The following is a 16,624-nucleotide window of genomic DNA, read 5'->3' on the forward strand; positions in this document are numbered from 1 at the left end:
CAGCAGAACTAGCTATACGCCTTCCAAACACAAGCTCAGATCTTACTTTCAAGGCAGCTGCTTCCGTCCTAAAGGTAAAACTGTGGTCTCTGGCTTTATCTTTAAAAAAAGTAGTTCCCATTTTGCCGATACAGATGAGGGTGTCATCTTGATATCTGCAATCTAGGCTTGTAATCGGAGACTTCAAGGTAGGTAACACAAGCAAATTATCGGGGTAAGCACTGAAGGGATTTCTTGAACAGAAATCCCTTCAGTAAAGTAAAGTAAACAGAAATTTCTTTGGAACTGCAAAAGCTTTACAGTTTTTTAACTGTAACATCTGCTAAAGTCTTTATGCGCTGAAGGGGAACCACAGCTTCCGGAAAAGAGGCATGCAGTGAGTAAGCAAAGATGGAGCTGTAAAACTAGACCGCCTTGGGGAACATGTCTTCTAGTTGATTTCCCTCATTATGAAAAGTTTGTGCAGGGCAGGTTAATACTTTGGAGGGGAGCCGGTTTAAAAGTTGCTGACTTCTCTCATTTTACGGTGAAGCAGCTGCTAAGTTGGTTATGCCGCTTGGAAAGCACAGATCTCTTTCCTTTCAGCTTTTTGCCGTATGACATGCAGAGGTCTATGCGATGAGGAGAGGCCAGCCACAGAAAACATCCCTGGGGAAGCCACAGATGTCTCCGTCCCGCTCTCGGAGTCCAAAGTCTCCTGCAATCATCCGTAGCAGGTCATCGTCTCCGCTGGACACAGAAGGAATTCCGTCGACCCACCAACCAACGGGTCAAAGATATCAAGGAGAGGTAGATCGAGAAAGCGATACAGGTATTGTAATAATCAGTGATGGATTATATAAAACGTTGCAGCTTTCCTGCAGGGACTTTGCTTAAGAGATCTAAACAATGGCTCTTTTATATATATTTTTTTAGAAAAATACACTACAGATAGTCCTCGACTTACAACCATTCATTTAGTGACAGTTCGAAGTTGCAACTGCACTGAAAAAAGTGATTTATGACCATTTTTCACACGACCTTTGCAGTATCCCCATGTTCACATGATCAAAATTAAGACCTTTAGCAACTGACTCATAGTTATGATGGTTGCAGTGTCCTGAGGTCATGTGATTCCCTTTTATGACCTTCGGATAAGCAAAGTCAATGGATTCACTTAACAACTTTGTTAACTAAGAAATGCAGAGGTTCACTTTACAACGGTGGCAAGAACGGTCGTAAAATGGGGCCAAATTCACTTAACAGCTGTCTTGCTTAACAACAGAAATTTTGGGCTCAGCTGTGGTTGTAAATCAAGAACTATCTGTACTTCACAATTCTCTTTTGGCTTATCAATTCATCCGATATGAATATGATTTCTATCCCCAGCATAAGGATTTCAGGCCAGTTCACACCATTTGAAGTGGGTAGAGGGGAAGGGTGGTGCTTTTCTCCTGCTATTGTGCATAAATGTTTGATTTTAAAGTTTTTATATTGTGTGACACCAAGAATGTTAACGGAGTTAACAGAGGCCGCTTATATGTTTAGTACAGTGTTTGTCAACCTCAGCCATTTTAAGATGTGTGGACTTCAGCTCCCAGAATTCACCTCTATGGCTTTGATAATGCTTATATTGTTCCTTGTTCAGTTTCTATGTCACTTATTACCTCAAACACCTTGCTATTGATTTCAGATGGCAGTCCAGGTATCCGATACATAACAGAACCTCTTATTAAAAAGCTCACCAAGCAAGAGAATCTGGCACGCATAACCGCTCTGAATCTTTCTCTTGGTAAAGATGGAGGGAAGAAATTTAAGGTTTGTGTCTGGTGCTTTGTACTTTAACAACCATCAACCACAGGGAGATAAGAGATTATGGGAATTCTGCAAATAAACCTGATCTAAAGAAACACTTTCTAATGCTTTATAGTGTGATTGCAGAGCTGAATAGATGGATCCATATTTTTATTCCTTTCAGTACATAGAAAATCTGGAGAAATGTAGTAAACTGGAAGTCCTAAATCTCAGTCATAATCTGATCGAAAAGATTGAAAAATTGGATAAACTTCTGAAGTTATTGGACCTCAACCTCTCTTTCAATAAAATAAGGTGAGCAAGAAAAAAGAGTGAATAATTACAAAACAGATTACGCTTTTCTTGAGGTTTTTTTAAAAACCAGTTAAGGCTATTTCCATTTTTTAAACTTGTATCAGCCAAAGACTAACGCAAAATGAGAAGGATAAACTTTCACATTCTTTATAAACAAACTCCCGATAGTTTCTCTCTCAGTTTCAGTTTTCAGTATCTTAGCACTTTTGTGGTAAAGGGATTCAAGTACACGGAGGTAGTCTAAGAAGTACATGGAAAAATAATATGTAACAACAAACCAATGTATGTCAGCAAACTTCCTGTAAGTTTAGATGCCCTTGTATTCTTGTAACTTCGTAGCTTTTTATTTAAGCTGGGCTGTTGTTCAGTTCTTCTAATCGTAGCCTGCAGAGTGGGGAAATGTTATCACAGCTCTTCCTTTGTATAAAAACTATAATTGATGTTAAAATCCGAACCTGTTCCTCACCTTAATATGCCGGATTGTCAACCCATCTCTTTTTTTTGTCCAGTAAAATAGAAGGGATTGAACATTTACACAGTCTGCAGAAGCTGAACCTGGCTGGGAATGAGATTGAACACCTCCCTGGGTGGCTGGGGAAAAAACTCCGGTCCCTTCGCATCCTGAATTTAAGAAAAAATAAAATCTCATCAGTAAGTGATTTTCCACCCTACAACAATGTATATTAATAGAGGATTGGGTACCATCATAGCTATTGTTGTGATTGTTTAAATCCTTCCCACCATCTGACAATATAGCCACCTCTGAAAACAGTTCTGCTTGGAATACTAGTGATACCTTTACTGACTGTTAATAAAGAGCCCTGGTGGCTCAGTGGTTAGAATGCAGTATTGCAGGCTAACTCTGCCCGTAGCCACGAGTTTGATCCTGACCAGCTCAAGGTTGACTCAGCCTTTCATCCTTTCAAAGTTGTTAAAATGAGGACCTAGATTGTTGGGGGCAATGGGTTGATTCTATAAAATGCTTAGAGCTGTAAAGCACTGTGAAGTGTTATATAAATTATCCTATTCCTATTCTATTCTATTCCTTATTCCCTATTCTATCGTATTTCATATTTCTATTCTATTCTGTTCTGTTTATTCTTATTCTACTCTGCCCTGCTGGCACAGTGGTTAGAATGCAGTATTGCAGGCTAACTCTGCCCACAACCTGGAGTTCAGTCCTGACCGGTTCAAGATTGTCTCAGCTTTCCATCCTTCCGAGGTCGGTAAAATGAGAACCCAGATTGTTGGGGGCAATATGCTGACTCTGTAAACCGCTTAGAGAGGGCTGTAAAGTACTGTGATGTGGTATATAAGTCTAAGTGCGATTGCTATTGCCAGAGGAACCAGCTTCCACAGTCATGGGATAACCAGTTGCAGAATCCTGCAGAAACTCACTATAAATATATCTTTGCTTTCTGCTGGAAAACAAGGACGGGGTCGCATAATTTGGGGTAAACATTCCCTAAAGCTAAAAAAAAAAAGAAAATGTACTCTCCTGCACAAAGAAGCATTTTGTGCGTCCTTAAAATGCTCTTCGTTGGCTTCTATTTTTGGTTCTCTTGCTGTGTATTTGCAAAGCTCTATGAAAGTACTATATTAGAAAAAGCGGGTATTCTTTTTTGAAGATTTCCCTACTTTAGAATTCAGCTCAGTTTGTCTTTGTGTAGCATTCACACAGACTTCTTTTCAGTTGTATCTAGCCAATAGATTTTTTTTAACTCCAGAAATTGAGTTATAACATGAAGCGCCATGCTTGATAGAACATCTTAACTGGTTACATCAATTTCTATTCAGTTTTAGCATAAAAGAACCATTTAGCTTATCATTTCATGGTCTGTTGCATTACTTATCTATAGTAGAAAACTTAACCCTAACTTATGCCTCAACATCTAATACTTGTGCCTCTTTATTATTTATTCCATTTATCTATCTATCTATCTATCTATCTATCTATCTATCTATCTATTAAATTATTAATTGTCTATTATTTCCTTTCAGCTCCACGAAGTAGCCAAACTGAAGCCTCTTAAAGATTTGACTTCTCTGTTCCTGGCAGACAACCCGGTGGTAAACCTCCCTCACTACCGTCTCTATACCATCTTCCATCTGAGGTCATTGGAGGATCTTGAGGGCCAGCCGGTGACGAATTGTGACAGGGAGGAAGCCCTTGAAAGATTTAATTTAGGTAAGTAAGTGCCAGTTCGAACTATCATTATGCATTCAGATAGCTTCTTCTAAAAATATATATTATATTGCATTAATATTAATGAACGTATCTTTTTTTGTATGTACGCTGAGAACGTATGCACCAAGGCAAATTCCTTGTGTGTCCAATCACACTTGGCCAATAAAAAATTCTATTCTATTCTATTCTATTCTATTCTATTCTATTCTATTCTATTCTATTCTATTTGGTGGAACCCCCTTATGTAGAAACATTTAGGATTGTAACAAAATGAACTGTTCCAATTTTTTTTTAGGCTGTAGTCACGCTTTTATACAGAAAAGGGTTGTTTCAGGCAGTTGGATGGTAACCCACATTATATGTAATTTATGGCAGGTGGATTGTGATTTAAATCACAATTTAAATCACTAGTAAAAAGGATTTAAATTATCTCGATTTAAATCATAATTTTTAAAGAGCAATTATAATTTCTGTCCCGCAGCAGCTCCTCCTCTGACCCACTACTCACTGACAGTCCCAATATTGCAGATTCACTGACAGTAGCCTCACTCTACATAACTAAGCTCCATTTCATGCTGAATAAACTAAATTATTAATGTATCTTAAATTGAAAATTATCTTTAGATAGATTTTTTACTCCAAAAGCATTTTATTAAAATAAATTTGATAAAAATAAAAAAAAATCCAATTTAAATAAAAAAAATTGATTTAAATTTCTAAAAATCCTATATTAATTAATTAATTAATTAATTAATTAAAAATCATCGATTTTTATCCACCCTGCAATATGGTCTATCTGAGATACAAGAACTTGTCAGTAAATAGCCTCACACTGTGTAACAGGCTTCCCTCAGCCTTGTCTTTGGCACCAGCCCTTCCTACCTGTTTTTCTCTCTCAGTTATAAACGAACATTCGGTTTGGTCTGCCAATCCAATTTGCATTATTTATTTGCTTTCCTGCCAAGAAGAAGTTGGATGTGATTTTTTTTTTTTCCTGGCTTGCTTGTCTTTTGCAGAAGAGATAGAACACCTGGAACATAACCTGGAACAGATGACCAAGGAGATAGAATGCTTGCAGAACAAACAGTCTGGTTTGCTAGAGCAAGTCCAGCAACAAGAGGAGCAGAACAAATCCTTAAAACAGAAGCAAGAGCAGCAGAAACAGAGCCATAAAGACCTGGAGACCGAATTGGAAACCAAAAATGAGTTGGTAAAGCAATGTATATGGGTGTTAGTCAACCATAGATCCTATTCTAAGGTTATGGATTGCTTGCAGACTTGATATGAAGTTAAATTCTTTATGTGATCCACTGTCCAATATTTAACTGTGTTTTTATTAACTATGGTTACCGTATTTTTCGGAGTATAAGACGCACCTTAGTTTTTGGGGAGGAAAATAAGAAAAAAGCTGATTGGCAGGTGGATCGGCCTCCCCCCGCCCAATCAGCTGTTCCCAGAGGTGAATTTTAGCAACAGGTTCCTTGGTTGTGAGCTCTGTGCCTTGCTTTTTTTTCTGCCTCTGAAACTTCTGAAACTCTGTTTCAGAAAAAATGTTTCTTCCTGCCTCTGAAAACCTCCGAAACAGAGCTTCAGAAAAAAAGTCTCTGGCAGAAGCTGGGACAAGTAACGGGAGCTCACCCTGTTACGCGGCACTAGGGATTTGAACCGCTGAACTGCCGACCTTTCGATCGACAAGCTCAGCTTCTTAGCCACTGAGCCACTGCATCCCTGCAAAAAAACCCATAGCTTTACACGATGCGTAAACTAGTTTGTCCTGTAATCCATTCTCGCTATTATGCTGTGACTTTGACTTACTGCTTGTATGTATCCACAACTTCCTGAAACTGACCTTGCTTTACCCCACCCCCCTCCATTTTCCATTAGCTGAAGCAGAAAACCGTGGAACTGACTCGAGCTTGTCAGAAGCAGTATGAGCTGGAACAAGAATTGGCTTTCTATAAAATCGACGCCAAATTCGAGCCGTTGGGCTATTATCCAGTGGAGGTAATTCCTTGGAAAGGGGGTGTTCTGATTTTCGGCAGTCTAAAATTTTGTCTAACTTAGGAGCCCTATTTCTGGTAGCCCCGTTCTTAGTGGAATGACCAGAGAAGAAGGGCTTAAACACATTAAGTATGTGCTGAGATGATTGGATTACTTCTTCCTCTGTTAATGATGGCACTGCTGATATTATCTAGTTGGGTAATGAAACGTCTGCAAGAAAAACCAACAAACTCAAAGAGCACCAAGAACTCTATACTTCTTCCTCTGGTTCACTGCAGGCTTATGGAAGAAGTAATAAAAAGAGTCATTTTTGGAACTGGACCACATTTTCATGGTCTATGAAACTGCAGCCCCAATACATGGCAGGGTATCTTTTCATCCTGGGAGAGAGTGAGAGGGTAATACTTATTTGTGAGGCTCAGCGTAGTTGAAGCCTCTAATATAGACTTCCTTGACCCTGGTTACCTCCTGAAGTGCATGTCTCAAAGCCCCACGTGTTAAGAATGGGCCAAGTCAGGAGGTAAAACATGGAAGTATCAAAGTTGGGGAACACCTTTTGAGTGCTTTCTTCACTCTGTCTTATATTTTTCTGAACCCTAAAATAAGCGCTTGGCCTTATTGCCATGCACTCAAAAGCCCGATTGGGCTTATTATCAGGGGATGTCTTATTTTGGGGGGAACAGAGTATTATATGAGAATTCCCAATTGGCTGGCTGAAGAAGATAGAACAGAACAGAAAGAATGGAATGGAATGGAATGGAATGGAATAGAATGGAATAGAATAGAATAGAATAGAATAGAATAGAATAGAATAGAATAGAATAGAATAGAATAGAATAGAATAGAATAGAATAGAATTCTTTATCAGCCAAGTGTGATTGGGCAAGGAATTTGTCTTAGGTGTACATAAGGAGGGTAAAATACATTCATCAAGAATAAAAGGATACAACACTTAGTGATAGTCAAGGTAACTAATAAGCTATCAAATCGTACTAGGAAACAAGTAAAAACAATATAATTGAAAGATACAGGCAACAAGGTTATAGTCATAAGTAGGAAGAGATAGATACTAGTAAGGATGAGAAGAATAATAGTAATACAGTCTTAGTAAATGATTTGACAGTGTTGTGGGAATTAGTTGTTAAGCAGAAAGATGGCATTCAGGAAAAAAAAAATCCACAAAAGTGTAAGGGGACTTGTCCAAAGTTTTCTCGTTATTTGTTTAATTGAATAAGAATTAATAGCAAGATCCATTGGTTAAATCAAACGTAAAATAATCTATCCAAAATGTCTCATGGTTCAGATCGCTGGCTTTGCAGATGATCTTCTAACATCCCTGGTGTCGCCTGCATTATTTCTCCTGTTTTAGGATGTTGAATTTGACAACGTACCAGGTGAAAGTCCTTACATCGGCAAGGCCAGGTACAAAAGGAACATGTTTGCTATGGAGGGTTACATCTCCAGAAAGGCTCAGCAGATGCAGATGGGAAATCTAGAGAAGGAGGAACATCAAGAAGCTCAGCATCTTAAACAGAATCTTCTCCAGTCGCTTGATGAACAGCTTGAAGAGAAAGAGAGGAAGATTAAAGAAGGTATCAACAGCTTTCCTTTTCCTACCTCGAAATCATGAGCAGTGAGCTTAGGCCTCTGTACGTTTGGGTGACCTAGAATAGAATAACAGAGTTGGAAGGGACCTTGGCAGTCTTCTAGTCCAACCCCCTGCTTAGGCAGAAACCCTACACCACTTCAGACAAATGGTTATCTAATCTCTTCTTAAAAACTTCCACTGTTGGAGCATTCACAACTTCTGGAGGCAAGTTGTTCCACTGATCAATTGTCCTGACTGTCAGGAAATTTTTCCTTAGTTCTAAATTGCTTCTCTTCTTGATTAGTTTCTACCCATTGCTTCTTGTCCTGCCCTCAGGGGCTTTGGAGAATAACTTGACTCCCTCTTCTTTGGGGCAGCCCCTGAGATATTGGAAGACTGCTATCATGTCTCCCCTAGTCCTTCTTTTCATTAAACTAGACATACCCAATTCCATCAACCGTTTTTCAAGTTTTAGCCTCCAGTCCTCTAATCATCTTTGTTGCTCTTTTCTGCACTCTTTCTAGAGTCTCCACATCTTTTTTACATCGTGGTGACCTTTAGGAACATTTGATTGATGTTGATCTATCAATAAATGAATCAAATCCCTTGCGATCACAGAGATGACCTGAAATAGACAGCTCTTCATCTCACAGGTTTAGCCAGCATGGTAGATTCCAGTAAGACGCACTGAAATAGCTTCAGAGGGTATTCAGATTTAAAGTCACATTACGTGGCTCTTTGGTCTTTCTTTTTAAACCCTTCTCTGATCCTTATCAGCCTCTCAAACCCTGTGCATGAAAAAAAAGAGCCTTTAAAAGCTTTGGCAGCAATTATTATCTAAACATTAAAAATGGTTTGCTTTTCTAACAGGAGAGAGAAGCCTTTCACATCGCCGGCATCTAATCCATTTCAACTGAATCTTAATTTTTCATTTTTTTTTTCCAGCCCAGGAAAAATTGGCCACGCTGCACAACGAAGTCGCCCAGGCAGAGCAACAGGTCTTAAAAGTCACTGAGGAGCTTAAACAAGTCCAGGATGCGGTCGCCCAGAAAAAGGTATGAACAAATGGGGAGCATGATGACCAAATCTAGCTATGCTCACCCAACGTGTTAAACCATGTTTCCGCTTTGCCATTCATATGTTGCGTTGAACCCAATACACCAAAGATAAAAAAAATGGTTTCATGCGAGACATAACCTTAGTCTTTTTGTGCCTAAAGGATAAATTTCAAAATTCCAGTTTACGGCTCTTAAACTGGGGAAATGAGAACATGATGCTTTTCGGAGCCAAACATTAAAACCATCCTTCATCTGGAATGACAATAGCAACACATTTAGCATTTTATCTTCCAGTTTCGTCATTTATGGCAATGTTGCTGCGTATAAAAACACAAGACTGACCCAGAAACCCACAAAAGCCACAGTCCTGTGCACTTATATTTGGAATTAATTTCCATTAACGTTGACGTCTAAGCAGGAATGGGAACCCCAATTTCTGAATGGCAAGAGATTCCAAGTTTTTATACCTAAGCTTCTAGCTTGAGAATCTCTTGCGTGCTCATTCTTCCCCAGGTTTCTTTGGTTATATTCTCTGCATTTTCAACTCCAGGTATCTGAAGCAGAAAAGGATTGTTTTCGGCAGCAGCTGAGCAACAAGATACGTCTCGTTCATCGGCTGCAAGAGGAGGCTCTGGAACTAGAGGGACAGATGCAGAAACAACAACAAGAAATGGCGGAAAAGGAAAAGGAGCTAGAAGGCTTGCAAAGTTTCCTAGATTCTCTGGATCCTAAAGACCCAAGACATGTAAGTGTGTACATCTTCCTGTTTTAAAATAGGTTGCTTTCTTTTTAACTTGGGATCTGTTCTGTCGAAGAAACTCAACTCAGCTTTGAGTTTTTGCCAATTACATTAGTCAGACGCCTCTGCTTATTGTTAGATTGCCGGACGTCCAATTGGTCTGCAGGAAGTTTAGATGCGGTTCAACCTACCCAGAGTTCCCTTAGCAAAAGCCAACTTTCATTAAGCGAAATTTTTTAAAATTTTATTTTGGCAATTGCAGAATATCGCAAATTACTTTAGCGTTGATCGTTTGCAAACCAGCCCATCTAGTTTTTCAATCCCGTGGGGGTGAATACTTGTTGTCCCAAACTAATTTTTTGTGCGCCAGGCCACAAAGCTCCCGACAGAAAACCTTGCCAAGATTGCAGCCTTCCCAAACTGACATCCCTCCCACCCCCCATGCTTTCGAAACAAAAGGAAGCTGTTTCCTCCAGTGGCCGGCCTCTCTCTCGGAGAGCAGAAGTGCCTGCTGCCACTCCTATAGCTGATTGGCTGCCGACAGGCAGTTTCCTGTGTTGTGATTTAAAGCAAACAGGGCAGAGCCCAATTAACCGAGACAAGCAGGGATTGGCACGCACGTTCCCGCTGGGCAAGCGTCATAAAGAATCTCACACGGTCTCTGGAGCTGGCTTCTTTCAAAACCACTTCCTCGCCCCAAGTTGCAACTGTCAAACAGCGGATGATGCGCCAGATGAGAAAAGAGATTAGGGGAACTGTGTCCCGATTAAGCAACTCCTTCTGTTGCTGCATTTTTCTCCCCACAATGAATTTCACATGCTGAGCGGGGAGGGGAAAAGGAGACGAGACAAAGAAAGCAGTGTAAGTTTTCTCCTCCTCCTCCCCCCCCCATCAAAAGACTCTGGAGGCAGCTCAGCAGCTGCAGGGACCTTGAAGGGGAGTTGACAGCATTCAGCGGTAGATAGACTGTAGAAAAAGGAAGATGGATCTAGCGTGATTGTGGGTGTGTCAACAATGGCCGAGAAGCTTGGTGAGTGTGCGATCGTGCTCATGTGAAACGTGCTTCGACCTTTTTTTTGCATTGCTTCAGGGAATCTGGAAGAGTATCTGGAAATCATTGCATTCTTGGAATCAGAATCATTATGGTTTTGCATTTTTAAAATCATTGCTGGATGCTACAGTTATCTAAAGGGACTATTTGACTAAGTATTGAGATTCCTCGTTGTTGTTTTTTAACCATTGCTTTTATTTTGGAAGTTGACAGTCCAAACAATCTTTTTTTTTTCTTTTTGCTATTGACATAGAAATAGCCAGGGATGTGGTGGCTCAGTGGCTAAGATGCTGAGCTTCCATCGAAAGGTCGGCAGTTCAGCGGTTTGAATCCCTAGTGCCAGGTAACGGGATGAGCTCCTGTGACTTGTCCCAGCTTCTGCCAACCTAGCAGTTCGAAAGCACGTAAAAAATGCAAGTCGAAAAATAGGGACCACCTTTGGTGGAAAGGTAACAGCATTCCGTGTGCCTTTGGTGTTTAGTCATGCTGGCCACATGACCACGGAGATATCTTCGGACAGCACTGGCTCTCCGGCTTTGAAACGGAGATGAGCACCGCCCCCTAGAGTTGGGAACGACTAGCACATGTGTGAGGCTATTTATTAAAAATAGCCAAATACAGGACAGCAATAGAAATCGGTAGTCTGGAACCCCAGTTTGTGAGGGAATCAAGTATGCAGAATCTACCTACAAACTATTTTCTAAGTCAGTGCAAATGGAACACTGTAATAAAACCTGCTATCCGGACAGTTTAGGTGAGCTGTTAGCTGTCAGGAGATGTTGTTAGAATGGGTTTTGTGATCTTTAAAAAAAAAAAACACCAGTTACTGCATATAATACTTTTGTTAGCTGTTGAGGGTGTTTGGTTTTCATTTTCTTGCATTGCTTTGAGCTGTCATAGAACATAGAATAATAGAGTTGGAAGCAACCTCAGAGATCTTCTAGTCCAACCTCCTGCTCAAGGAGGAAACCCTACATCATTTCAGACAAATACCTGTCCAGTCTCTTCTTGAAAGCCTCCAGTGATGGAGCATCCACAACCTCTGAAGGCAAGCCGTTCCACTGATTAATTGTTCTCGCTGTCAGAACATTTCTCCTTTGTCCTAGGTTGCTACTCTCCTTGATGAGTTTCCATCCATTGCTTCTTGTCCTGCCCACAGGTGCTTTGGAGAATAGATTGATCCCCTTTTCTCTGTGGCAGCCCCTCAAATATGGAACACTGCTATCGTGTCACGCCTAGTCCTTCTTTTCATTAAACTAGACATACTCAATTCGTGCAACCGTTCTTCATATGTTTTAGCCTCCAAAACATCTTTGTTGCTCAACGTCTGCCCATTCTGTCCCTAGGCTCATATGAAGGCTCAGAAAGCAAGCAAAGAGCAGCAACTCGACATGATGAGGAGGCATTATAAGCAACTGGAAAGCCGCCTGGATAACGTGCTGTCCAGGATCGCCAATGAAACGGAAGAAATCCGGGATTTGGAGCAACAGCTTACAGATGGTAACCTTCTCCTTTGCAATCCTCCCTTTATGGCAAACTGGCCATGTGTGCCTCAGATGTTACGGGGTGCGGGTGTTTATTAAGCATCAATAAAGGTTTTGTTGCAAGAAACATCGGGGGTAGCTTGGGAATTGTCATTAATATCTGTTCGCAGGCCAAATTGCAGCCAACGAAGCCCTGAAGAAAGACTTGGAAGAAGTCATCCTAGGATTACAGGAATACCTCGAGAACGTTAAGAGTCAGACGAAGCAAGCGACCGATGAGTGCAAAGACCTGCGGAAAGAGAAGGAGGCTTTGCTGAAAAGACTGGAAGAGGTAGAGGAAGAGAGGAACCAGCTGGAAATAGTTGCCATCGATGCTGAAAACCTCAGAAAAGTGAGTTATGAAGACAACTGTCTTTATAGCCTTGCCATTCAAGGTTATAATTACCCTTACCAGCTTCGGAAATGTATTTTGATCAGATCCCTTTCTTTCTCTCTTTTTGACTGAAAATCGCACCAAGTAAAGGATAATATTTGTAGCTCAGGATTGAAATGAGGGCTTCTTGGTGCTCTCCAGCCTAGCACCGATGATGTTACCTAGTTTGGGTAACGAAATGTGTGCAAGAAATCAAGCAAGCTCAGAGAGCACCAAGGAAACTGTGCCTGTCAATAGAATAGAATAGAATAGAATAGAATAGAATAGAATAGAATAGAATAGAATAGAATAGAATAGAATAATAATAGAATAGAATAGAATAGAATAGAATAGAATAGAATAGAATAGAATAGAATAGAATAGAATAGAATAGAATAGAATAGAATAGAATAACAAGAGTTGGAAGGGACCTTGGAGGTCTTCTAATCCAACCCCCTGCCCAGGCAGGAAACCCTACACCACTTCAGACAAATGGTTATCCAACATCATCTTAAAAATTTCCAGTGTTGGAGCATTCACAACTTCTGCAGGCAAGTTGTTCCACTGATTAATTGTTCTGTCAGGAAATTTCTCCTTAAGTTCTAGGTTGCTTCTCTCCTTGATTAGTTTCCACAATCTACATTTTGCAATATTGTGGACAGGTTGATAGGAAGAATCCAAAGGTACCTTTGATTTCAGGAAACGGCGAACCTGGAACGGGCTCTCCAACAGCAACGTGAACTCAACGAGGCCTTGCAGGAAGCCCAAGGAGAGATCAGCGCTTATGAGGCTGAGCTGGAAGCTGAGCTGAAGGCTCGAGACACTGAAGCCAGCCAGCAGAAGGAAGAGCTGGAGAATTTAAAGCAGATTATTCAGGTAGGCAAACATATATATAAATAAAAGGCCCCCGTCATCTTGTTGTCTGAAATCAAAGTTAGTAGCTCTCCAGCTTTAGAATTGTTAGTGGGACCTTCCCGAGAAGTGATGTTTTAAGGCAGGGGTCCTCAAACTTTTTAAACGGGGTCAATTCACGATCCCTCAGAATTTGGAGGGGGGTGGGGCGGACCAGCGTCATGTGACTGGATGGGGTGGCCAATTTAGCAGTCTGGTAAATGATACACATAAATTAAACTTTAATTTGTTTTGCTCCTAGGGTGGAAAGCAGGTTAGTGAAGGGATTTGGCTGCCGTGGGGGTGGGGGGTGAGGGACTTCTGTTTCCCTCTCCCTCTCTCTCTCTCCCTCCCCCTCCCTCTCTCCCCCCTCTCTCTCCTTCCTTTCCTCCCTCCCTCCCTCTCTCTCTGCCTCTATATCTTTGTCTGTCTGTCTTTCTGTCTCTCTCTCTCTCTCTCCTTCCCTCCCTTTCTCTCTCTCTCCCTCTCTCTCTCTCTCTCCTTCCTTTCCTCCCTCCCTCTCTCTCTCTCTGCCTCTATATCTTTGTCTATCTTTCTGTCTGTCTGTCTGTCTGTCTCTCTCTCTCCTTCCCTCCCTCCCTTTCTCTCTCTCTCTCTCTCTCTCTCTCTCTCTCTCTCTCTCTCTCTCTCTCTGTAGGCCAGGGAGGCGAAAAATGGGCCCACATGTCCCATTTTTGGCCTCCTCAGCCTCCAGAAGGCAGGTGGGGATAGGTGGGGCGATGTGGGTGGGGCAGCCTCATGGTCCCGCGCAGGCCAAATTAATGGCTTCCGCAGACCGTATCCGGCCCATGGGCCGTAGTTTGAGTACCCCTGTTTTAAGGTGTCAAAGATGTTCTGGACAGATTTATTTCAACAAAGGCATTCTCAAATTCCATCCCGATGGAGGTTGAGAAATGGGAACTTCATCTTCAGGGCCTTTAGATACAAAACGTAAATCAATATTCAGTAGCTCAATTTTGGGGGGGCAGGTTGCTTCAGTTTCCTTTGAAAGATTTGCTTTCTACCTCATTTTTTTTTTCTTTTCTGATTGGGGGTTACAGGTGGAACAGTCTCAGCTTGGCAAGGAGAGGCAGGCCTTGGAGAATGCCTTGGCCAAAGCACAATTGTGCGAAGAGAGGGAACAGGAGAATAACCAGCTGCTTTCCCAACTCAAACTGCTGCAGGTAGAATATTTTTTCCCCAATTGCCTTCGTAGCTCTTTTCCTTCAAAGAATTAATATTAGCCTGATGAATGTTCAGTGAAAATCAGTTGTGTACCTGTCTTTTCTGGTCATTCAGGTCTGTTAAAAATTAACAAAACCTTTATGCTAGAGAAATTATTATTTGTTGTAATAACAACAAAGCAGTTGAATGACAAAAAAATAAATAAATCTTGTTTGCAAATGTGCGGCACTGTTAATGTTCTGATGAGATGTCTGTAGGTTTTATTCTGCGACCGAATGAAAATAAATAAATTTCAACTTTGTAATGGTGCATTATGATCTTTCAAACCTCTCTCTCTCTCTCTCTCTCCCTCCCTCCCCCCCATCTCTCTCTCTCTCTCTCTATCTATCTATCAGAAAGACAACCACCTCTTGAGGCAGCAACTGAAAGACACACAGGAGCAACTGAATCACACAACCGATAGCTTAATTCATCCCGAGGAAGTCTCAGCTCGTGTGAACGAACTCAAACAAAAGTTGCGGACTGGGACAGAAATCAGGTGCGATAAAATCAGAAAAGTCCTAAATCCATGGGTGTGAGACCTGCCCCAGTCTGATCCCTTAGGGAAGGAAAACCCTCGACTCCCATTTGGTTGAAATGAAAGGTACTTTTACTAAGAGATGCTTGTTGCAGTAAAGTCAGGCGGAATCCTTCAGTCCTGTCCCTTCCCCCATGACAGATTGAAATCCAGTCAATGTGATGTCGTCGAGGTGTTTTGGGAACACTGAGGTATTTGGGCTGGTAATTTTCCATGCTCAGGGCAAACGGCCTTGAAGATGCCTTGAACTGTGGTTCCACGTTGATCTGCTTTTCTTCAGCTGTCATCCCCTTTTACAGATTCCCACACAATAGTGCATAGAGTTTTACTGCCCATTTGTCATCGTCCCCAACCCTCCCCCCTAGTCCTTTGATGGCAGGACGCCAGTGTGGCGCCAAGCCGAAGGTGGTGGACCTGACAATGGGAATGGAAGATACATCTGGAAAGACTTGGGTAATTCTAGTCCTAGGCAGCCCAATGAAGCTTCTAGGTGTGCTTACACATGAGGAGAGGCATTTATTTTCCTTTTGAACCTTTAGGGTGTTTACTTTTTAAAATCCATTAAGGGTTTTTCCTGGGGAATCACGTCTCTGCCAAACTTTAGAAATGTGGTGGGTTTCCCCTTTTTGCCTTCCACTTCTTCTTTATCCTCATTTTCCCCGATAGGACGTTCTTTATTTATTTTAGTTTATTGTTTAAATCTCCCATAACGTTTCGTTTTTTTTAAAAAAAAATTTTTGCTTTTCTACAACAGGTGCCATAACTCGAAGGACGTATTAGGGAAGAGCCTAGCGGAGCTGCAGAAACAGTTCGCCGAGATCTTAGCTCGTTCCCAGCAAGAAAATGAATCGGCCCAGGCCAGGGAGAGAGAGCTCCAGAAAGAGATGGCTACTCAACGGGCTGAGCTGGAAGAAGCCCAAGAAAAGTATAAACTGGCCTGCAACAGAGCTGCGGAAGCCAAAGTAAGAATGAATGAATGAATGAATGAATGAATGAATGAATGAATGAATGAATGAATGGCAAATTATAACTAGTGGGAGGAAAGATCACTCAGCATTTTGGCAGAAATCTTTTATATAAATAATACGTTGTTTTTATGGGTCACTTTTTCCTCAATTCTGCAACTAATATTCTGCAGAAAATCTTTGGCTTGATCCTTAATCCTTTGTTGTTGTTGTTAGTTGCGAAGTCATGTCCGACCCATCGCAACTCCTTGGACAACATTCCTCCAGGCCTTCCTATCCTCTACCATCCTCTGGAGTCCATTGAAGCTCACGCCGACTGCTTCAGTGACTCCATCCGGCCACCTCATTCTCTGTCGTCCCCTTTTTCTTTTGCCCTCAATCTTTCCCAGCATTAGGC

The 16,624-nt window shown here is 41.4% G+C and overlaps 1 protein-coding gene across 1 annotated transcript in view; it reads left to right on the forward strand.

Annotated features, from left to right (window-relative positions):
- Positions 1-618: 618 nt before the first annotated feature.
- The window catches only part of CNTRL (centriolin), a 42,230-nt gene continuing 26,224 nt past the window's right edge, over positions 619-16,624 (forward strand). Inside the window, exons 1-16 of the mRNA XM_070955608.1 lie at positions 619-811; positions 1,673-1,797; positions 1,958-2,088; positions 2,598-2,739; positions 4,090-4,276; positions 5,293-5,486; positions 6,161-6,280; positions 7,647-7,869; positions 8,811-8,920; positions 9,474-9,668; positions 12,060-12,213; positions 12,368-12,588; positions 13,309-13,485; positions 14,562-14,684; positions 15,081-15,223; positions 16,017-16,224. Of these exons, the coding sequence (XP_070811709.1) occupies positions 619-811; positions 1,673-1,797; positions 1,958-2,088; positions 2,598-2,739; positions 4,090-4,276; positions 5,293-5,486; positions 6,161-6,280; positions 7,647-7,869; positions 8,811-8,920; positions 9,474-9,668; positions 12,060-12,213; positions 12,368-12,588; positions 13,309-13,485; positions 14,562-14,684; positions 15,081-15,223; positions 16,017-16,224 (2,646 nt within the window). The remainder of the gene's footprint in view (positions 812-1,672; positions 1,798-1,957; positions 2,089-2,597; positions 2,740-4,089; positions 4,277-5,292; positions 5,487-6,160; positions 6,281-7,646; positions 7,870-8,810; positions 8,921-9,473; positions 9,669-12,059; positions 12,214-12,367; positions 12,589-13,308; positions 13,486-14,561; positions 14,685-15,080; positions 15,224-16,016; positions 16,225-16,624) is intronic.

This window comes from Pituophis catenifer, unplaced genomic scaffold (genome assembly GCF_029215685.1).
Source record: "Pituophis catenifer annectens isolate HBS135680 unplaced genomic scaffold, rPitCat1.0.hap2 SCAF_17, whole genome shotgun sequence".
Lineage (NCBI taxonomy): Eukaryota > Metazoa > Chordata > Lepidosauria > Squamata > Colubridae > Pituophis > Pituophis catenifer.